We start from the raw sequence: 8256 nt of genomic DNA on the forward strand, positions 1-8256 counted from the left end.
ACAATATTGATGTAACATCAGTTGTTCCAGAACATACCACACAAATGCACATTAATTAAGCAGTAAAACTAAGCATAAACGTTACCTAACTTTAAGATCAACAGAGACAGACCACGAAAACCACATTGGGTGCAGATACCAACATTAAGCCACAGCCACAGGCCATGGAGATCACACTTAATGCAGAAATAATAGTTACCATTCAGATAACAACATGAGCAAGTAAAAGCTAGGTAAATCACATTGCATGCAGACACAGGTAACTACATAGTGAAGTCATGAGAAGTCTTTCGCACAACCTTCTGTTGCTTAACTCCAAATCTCCAACACTAAACAAAAAAAAGCTACAGACTAGTGCTACATCACTTCGTTTCACAAGAAATGACTCGTTCAAACGGCAATGCTCTAAAACAACGATGCTCTAGCTGCTAACGAACACTCTATCAGCGCCTTAAGAAATAAATGGGTCGCTGATAGAAAGATCAGATGCTTGGTTGTACCCCCAAATAGGACCTGATTGGCGCCCACGAACCTCCAAGGAAATTTTGCGCAAGGTCTTATTGGCCCACATCCTCTTGGAAGCCAACGGGTTCAGTTTGCGCGTGGCCTCACTCACCATGATAGGATCCGGGTCAGCGAGCAGGACTATCACCTTCTGCAGAAACACCGCTCTCCCAAGAACCATCTTCAGAAACCCAACCTGGTTTGTGCCCCCGCAGAACTGATCAAACACCACCTTCTTGACACGTGACTGCACGCATTTGATCGGACCAACCCCCTGCCAGAACGTGGAATTGAGCTTGTCCCTGGCCTTGACTTCACCCGGGTCATCATAGTGGTCAGTGTGATTGTCGGACTGAAAAGGAAATCAAAGGGCACAATTCAGCGAAAGATGGATTACAAGCAATAGAAAATGCAGTGATTGCGATGATGCTCACAGCCATAACGTGTAAGGTCTCTACTTCAGGGAAGCATCTCAAGAAACTCAGCAAAGTTCTCACTTCCTCCGCGACTCTGAAGCGCACCTTCAGAGCTAACACCTTGATGCTTGGAACCACTGCATCTGGGCTAACTTTTGTCACCCCAGCCTGCAAATCGTCGCAGCAACGACCAAATTGATAGTTTAATTCAATGCGAACCAACCCAGCACTCAAAGATTTTTCTTTTAAAGGGCAAGCATTCAAAAGATTTGTCTAGCCAGTCACTGAGAAACTAATATGAGAGATAAAAATTGGACCTTGATGATGGTGTTGTCAATCTCAAGCACGTGGGTGGTGTCCAAGTAGCCGAGCACGGCGAGCTGAGGAGCATAGCCTATCTTGACCTTGAAGGCCCTTCCAGCCTCAGTGGGGTGCGTGCAGTAGACGATGAGGCGATGCAGGTGCGGGGCGGCAATGGCGGCGACCTCGTCCGCCATGGAATGCCAGAGCAGCACGCAACGGAGGCTGTGGCTGCCGATGCGGACGCGGTCGGGCAAGCAGTAGTTGGTGATGAGCGCAAAGGTCTCCAGCCTGGGGCTGCAAGCGAGCAGGTACTCCAGGTCGGACTCCTGCATGATGCCGTGACAGATGCCGAGCTCCCGGAGGTGAGGGAAAACGTCGGGGCTGCGGGGGAGGCCGGTGGTGAAAGGGAAGAACCAGACGCCGAGGTAGAGGCGGCGGAGCGAGGCGCCGCAGGAGAGGAGGGACGGGGGAAGCCGCGCGGGCACGCCGAAGCCCCAGGGGCGGTTGACGAGGGTGAGGTCCTCCACGCCCTTGTCGGCGAGGAGGCGGAGCCACTCCGCGAGGCATTCCTTGTTGGACTCGTCGATGAGGTTGCTGAGGAGGCGGACGCAGCGGAAGGGGCCCGGGTGGGAAGCGAGGACGCGGGAGACCGCCGCGGCGGCGGGGGCGCGCCAGTCGACGCCGGGGCCTTCCGTGATGAGGTGGGCGTCATCGAGGACGAGTGGGATGGCGCGCCAAAGGCCGCGCCAGCGCCGGCAGAGCGCGTTGGTGCGGGCGGCGTCCTTGACGGGGAGGCGGGAGACGACGTCGCGCAGGAGGCCGTTGGGGAGGGCGCTGATGCGGTCCTCAACGCCGTCTTCGTCGGAGATGGCGGCGGAGAGGAATGCGGCGGCGGATATCGGGGAGGCCGGCAGGCAAGAGTACATGATGTCAAGTCTCATGGCGCCCGGCGGCGGCGATGGTTTCCCTTCACTCGAGGGCGGCGGGGGAGTGTTGCGTCTTTGGGGGCTGGGTCCAAAATGCCAATCTTGCGTGTATATGTTCCTGACTTCCTGCCATTAGAAAAAAAAATAAAAAAAAATTAAAGAAAATCTGAATACAAATTTCACGGGTATATGCCATGCTAAATTTGGCGAAATACCCACATATTTTGTGTCCTATGTATAAAAGACAAGAAAATAACTTGTGGAGAGTTTATTTTAAACACCAAATTTTATCATTTTACACATAACGTAAAAATACCGATTTTTGGTGAAACGACTTTGTGAACCCATAAAACATCAAGATGTATGCACGATGTTTTTTGTCAGGATTTTGTAAACATTTTATAATAGGCTTAAATTCATTTAAAAACCTGGGAGTATATGCTGCCGAATGCAAGAACATCCTGCCCAAAGATGGCTTGTTGGATGAGCATGGACTTTTGGAGTTCGAGTTCTAAGCTCGTTCTAAAAACAAATCGAAAATCATGTTTAAAATTTCAGGAATATCTGAAAACAAATCTGGATGTAGCAAGAGATATATTCTTACGACTGTGTAAACTCTCAATACGAAATACCTTATATTTAGGCTACACAAAAATGTTGGAAGTGCATATATGTTTTCATATTCCCTTGCCCAAGAATCTTGATTGGTATTAATTTGATCTATGTAAGATTTATTTTGGTAACTAGAAGAAAAAAATCATATACAATACCATGTTACTTTGTACCGGATTATTGAGAACTAATATTCAATTTCCAGCTGCTTAGCATTTCATAAGTGATATCGACGTGTTTTCATTCGCCGTTTGTCAACCAGTGATAATGAATCGAAATTTCTAAATACGTAATAAGAAATTGGCCTTGCTCACAACCAAAAGGCTCAACATACTCGGCAGCCTCGTCTTGAGCCTCCCCAAAACAGAATATTTTCTGAAAATTTATTTGGGTCCGAAAGTTGCTCAAACGCTAAAAAAGTTAATTTCAGGTTCTTAGCTTTTTCGATTGCAACCAAACACAACATTTGACATAAATAATGTTATCAACCAAACACAACCTTATTAACTAGTTCTGAGCCACCTTTTGCCCTACATATATGTACATACAACGCAAAGCTCTCTCAGTTTTTGATCTCTTCCTATTGTGGTTTTAGTCTGATTTTGACTTCGCGGAATCTTGCTCTATAGATAAAGACATGATTGTGTTACATAGGCACAAAAATGTACTAGCTTGGAATGAGGGGCCTTGGGACTTGAAGAAATACATTGATTTCCACGGATTCAACCCGCGACCAATCCGTTTGTGGTTTCTGCGTGTTTGTAACCTGACCAATCTCTTGTATACACAGTGCACGCACATATTAAGTTACTAAGTTAATGAAATGCAGTCGCAGTTGGTCCATATATTGGATGTTTCATACATAAAACGTATGATCTCTATGCTTGAGCTCTGCTTTACCAAGTGTAGAGTATGTGAAGTTTCTTGTGAGTCCTACTTTTGCAAAGCACCAGCCTCTGCTTGCACTGTTGCATCTTTGGGAGTACAATCATATGCAGATCAAAAGATGCAACATTTTGCAGATTTGTGTATGATTGAAACGTGAAGATAAACTTGCATTTCCTTTGCTTGCATCACATGGCGTGCCACCAGCTTGGCTTTTACTACCATCGATGAATTTCTTTTACGGTCAGAAAGAACATGCACTGCTCTGCTGCTCACACGTGATGAATATATACTTCAAATGGGAATGACAACAAATCTTCTCTTTTTTAATAGATGGTCCCATTTTACTGGTCTCACAGCGAGCCACATCACCTCATTAACAATCTTCACCTTCCCCTCAGTGTTCTCAGCCGTAGGCAACGTTTTTTATGCCCAGCCTGACACGGCACGAGCGAAACGACAACAGCTTGGTCGCCATACCCACGGGAGGACCGAACAACCGTACCTTCATGGCCTGACCCACGTGTATCGAGAAGATGGGCCGACCGAACGCACCAGCCCATCACCCGTTCGACCACCACGAGTCCACGACTCTGTTCGTCTTCCTCGCCAGGTCGCCCCGTAGATCTCCCCCCCACCACGACTCCGCTCGGTTCCTCTTCGTCCATGGCCACCACTCGCAACTGGAAAGGGTATGCTCTGCCAATCCCCGCATTTAAAAACATTCGTGCGCACAGCCAAAACGTTATTTTGAGCTGCCAATTTTTATGCATGTTCCCCAGGTTGTTATCTAACTTTTATTAGTTGAACACTTTTCGAGCTGAGCCGCGTAAGATTTTCTTAAAAATCGATTACTGTACTGCTGTCAAGTTTTGGCAGATTTCTGCCATCTTGCTTTTCTGTGTTTCTTTTAGTTTTCATTTTCTTGTACTTGCTTTGTTTCTTTCTTAAAACACAAAAAGACCAAAAATATTTCTGTTGTTTCTCTTCACCACTTGTTTATTTTAGTTTCTTGATTTTATCTTGCTTTATTTGCTATCGTTGGATTGCTAAGAAAATCCAAAAAGATTTTGCTTTGTTTGCTTGTTTCCTTTTGTTCTTTCTTCCAAATTCGAAAACACCAAAAATATTTGCTGTTCTTCTTTGGTTTTGTAAAGTTCTTTATGATTTCAATGGTCTTCGGTGGCTGGAGCGTGGTTTTCATTCCATATTATTCAAGCTACACAAGTGAAAAGGCAATGATGACGATATACGACGATCTGATTGTGGTGAGAGGCTGGTATGAACTCTATTTGTTTTCATTTTTGTACATATACTCATCCATGTGAGCATGCTTAGTTGGTTCATGTGAGGTATATGTCATTTAAGAAAGTCTAGTAGTTCATGATCTCTCATGATTAGCTCCAATTTATTAATATGAGTAGCATGTCATAAGTATTTGCTTGCCTTGCTTTATTCATAGATAGGTATGACATTGTGGTATCCTCCTCTGAATAATTTTCTTGAATCAACTTGGCACATGCTCACGCATGCATATGACTGAACAAAATGTCAACTAAGCCTCGATGATTTACTTTACCTCAGAGTTCTTGTATCACTTTTATGCCTCCGTTAATTTATTTTTGTCGCAAGCATGATTATGACAGTTATTGCTCTCTTGATTGTCGCTTCCCAGTCTATTGCTAGCCTTCACTTGTACTGAGCGGGAACGCTGCTCGTGCTTCCAAACACATGAAAACCAAGTTATTCCAGAGTGTCCACCATAAATACCTATGCATGACATTTCAAACCATTCCAAGTAAATTCTCATGTGCTACCTTTAAACATTCAAAATACTTCTCAATTTGTGTTAATGTTTCATAGCTCATGAGGAAATATATGGTGTTTATCTTTCAATCTTGTCACTTACTCTTGACGGACTTTCATAATGGACTAGTGGCACATCCGCTTATCCAATAATTTTGCAAAAAGAGCTGGCAACGGGGTTCCCAGTCCCAATTAATCAACTTTCATTAATAATTCTCTTCACATGTTTTGCCCTGATTTATCAGTAAGCAACCTAAATTGCAAATAGACACTCCTTCATGGTATGTGATTGATGGAATGCACCCGAGGATTCGGTTAGCCATGGCTTGTGTAAGCAAAGGTTGGGGGGAGTGTCATCCATAATGAAACTAAAATACGTGTGTAAACAAAAGAGAAGAGGGATGATTCACCTTGCTGGTAGAAATAACGTCCTTCATGGGAGCCGCTCTTGAAAGTCTGGTTGACGAGGTAGTTAGAGTACCCACTATCATTCGTTGACAACAACAAATACCTCTCAAAATAATTTTACTCCTGTTTTACAAATGAAAAGCTCTAGCACATGTTAATCCCTGCTTCCCTCTGCGAATGGTCAATCTTTTACTTTTACATTGAGTCTCCATCCTTTCTTTGAGCACTTTCTTGAAAGCACAACTGTCATTCTTAGTACAATATGCTTGTCCCAAAATGTGATTAATTGTGGTATAACTTTGATGCTTTAATCTTTGATAACCTCTACTTCCAGTCTTCTCATGAACCTCAAAGGTGCCCAAGCATTTATGTTTTGTTGTACAATTATGGGCAAGCGAGATACCACTTTATCATATCATTCTATGAACATTGCAATCCTGATTTATGATGCTCATTATTAATTTGTTGGTACACTTTCCATGATTGACATAGCTATTAGATGATTTTATTTGCATGTATCTTATTATGAACTGCTTAAGTACTTGCCATATCATGAGAATATTTACATCATATGAACAAATGTGTTCGTGAAAGTTCTTTTATCGCACTCAGTTGTCAACTGAATTGCTTGAGGACAAGCAATAAGCTAAGCTTGGGGGAGTTGATACGTCCAAAACGTATCTACTTTCCCGAACACTTTTGCTATTGTTTTGCCTCTAATTTGTGTATTTTGGATGCAACTAACACGGACTAACGCTGTTTTCAGCAGAACTGCTCTGGTGTCTCGTTTCTGTGCAGAAATCCAACTTTCAGGAAAATCCTCGGAATTTATGCGAAAGGTCCACTAGTAGGAAAACCCTTATAGGCAGAGCTTAGTTCTGTGGCGCACCACTGAAAATGCGCCACAGAATGTTATTTTGTGGCACACCATGCTACGTGCGCCACAGAAATAGCTTAATTTTGTGGCGCACTGCTGAACATTGCGCCACAGAAATTGTATGGGGCCCACATCCTGCCACCACCAATTATTAGTGTAGGTATTTCTGTGGCGCACATGGCGTGCTGCGCCACAGAAATAACTCTTTTTGTGGCGCACGTGCTTCGGTGCGCCACAGAAGTAGTTGATTCTGTGGCGCACTTGCTCGGGTGCGCCACAGAATTAAGGTAACTTATATCATCTCGCCCGTGCCCTCCCCCGCCTGTTCACCTCTCCCCTCTCCCCTCCCTTCTCCCCTCTCCCCTCTCCTCCGATCCGCCGCGCGCCGCCATGGTCGTCGCCATCGCCATCGCCGCTGCCTTCCTCCGCGAGGGCCGCATGCCGCCACGGTCCTCCCATCCCCGCCACCTGCAGCACAAGCTGCCGCTACGGCGAGGAGGGGCCGCCGCGAGGAGGGGCCGCCGCGAGGAGGGGCCGCCGTCGCGTGAAGGTGGAGGAGCCGCCGCGTCCTCCTCCTCCTCCACCGATGTCGTCGTCGTCAACCTCCTCCTCCACCCCTGTCGTCGGTGAACTCTCTCCCCTCCCCTCCCTCTTCCTCTCCCGTGCGAGCACAAAGTGCTCGACGAAATGCTCGTGCTTCTAGGTTGTGCTGCTGCTGCTCTGGATGCATTGTTGTTGCTCTGGATGCATTGATGTTGTTGCTCTGGATGCATTGCTGCTAGTTTCTTTGATTCAGTGATGTTGCTCATGTGCAGTATCTGAATAAATTACTTTGTTGCCTGCATATGGATAGTTTCATTTGGAGTGACATGCTATATTGGCTCTATATATATCTGCTCCAAAGGTTCCATTTGGAGCCTGGATTGCTAGTGGTTAGTATATTGTTATGCTGCTAATCCTTGTTGTTGCTTGTCTTAAGCAATAGAAATTGTCTATGCCTCTCTGTACTTGCTTACCATTAACTGGTGAGCTAGTGATGCTTATTGGAGTGTTCTATATCAGTGACACTTCTATGCTGCTACTACATATTGGTGTTGGTTATTGTCAACTTATATCACTTGCTATGCCTGTGTGGCTTACTGGATCATATGTACCTGTTGTTTGTGGAGGTTTACTGCCACTTGTTATTGATGAACCATGTGATGGTAATGATTCAATTTAATTCAATGATGTTAATTTGGTTTCCATCCTTTGTTGGAAATAAATCCATGTCCGAACCTGTACAAGGTAATGAAGACTTGCTCACTTGGTATTGCTTGCTAGTTGGACATTTGGTTGGTTTTGATGCTACTGGTTCATTTAAATGCATGAAATGCTACTATGGTATACTACTGTGGTATTGATACGTCTCCAACGTATCCATAATTTCTGATGTTCCATGCTTGTTTTATGACAATACTTACATGTTTTGCTCGCACTTTATAATGTTTTTATGCATTTTCCGGAACTAACCTATTAA

General features: G+C 44.7%; 1 protein-coding gene across 2 annotated transcripts; it reads right to left on the reverse strand.

The window, feature by feature from the left end:
- Nucleotides 1-215: 215 nt before the first annotated feature.
- LOC127303002 (FBD-associated F-box protein At5g60610) lies at nt 216-2193 on the reverse strand. Of its 2 annotated transcripts, none has more exons than XM_051333741.2 (3): nt 1238-2193; nt 1002-1088; nt 216-856 (listed from the first exon to the last, which is right to left on the reverse strand). In XM_051333741.2, exons 1-3 carry the CDS (start codon nt 2162-2164, stop codon nt 452-454), a joined length of 1419 nt encoding a protein of 472 aa, XP_051189701.1. In that variant the 5' UTR covers nt 2165-2193; the 3' UTR covers nt 216-451. The 2 variants fall into 2 exon arrangements, with proteins under 2 accessions (XP_051189701.1, XP_051189700.1); XM_051333740.2 differs by having other exon boundaries at nt 939-1088.
- Nucleotides 2194-8256: the final 6063 nt, after the last annotated feature.

Source organism: Lolium perenne, chromosome 4 (assembly GCF_019359855.2).
Source record: "Lolium perenne isolate Kyuss_39 chromosome 4, Kyuss_2.0, whole genome shotgun sequence".
Taxonomy (NCBI): Eukaryota; Viridiplantae; Streptophyta; class Magnoliopsida; order Poales; family Poaceae; genus Lolium; species Lolium perenne.

Bases quoted from the DNA above. Each gene is read 5' to 3' on its own strand.
- LOC127303002 (XM_051333740.2), bottom strand. From the start codon at position 2,164: ATGAGACTTGACATCATGTACTCTTGCCTGCCGGCCTCCCCGATATCC. The intron at 1,089-1,237 runs GTCCAATTTTTA...GACGATTTGCAG, and splicing joins TTGACAACACCATCATCAAG to GCTGGGGTGACAAAAGTTAG. The intron at 857-938 runs GTGAGCATCATC...TTTCCTTTTCAG, and splicing joins AGACCTTACACGTTATGGCT to TCCGACAATCACACTGACCA.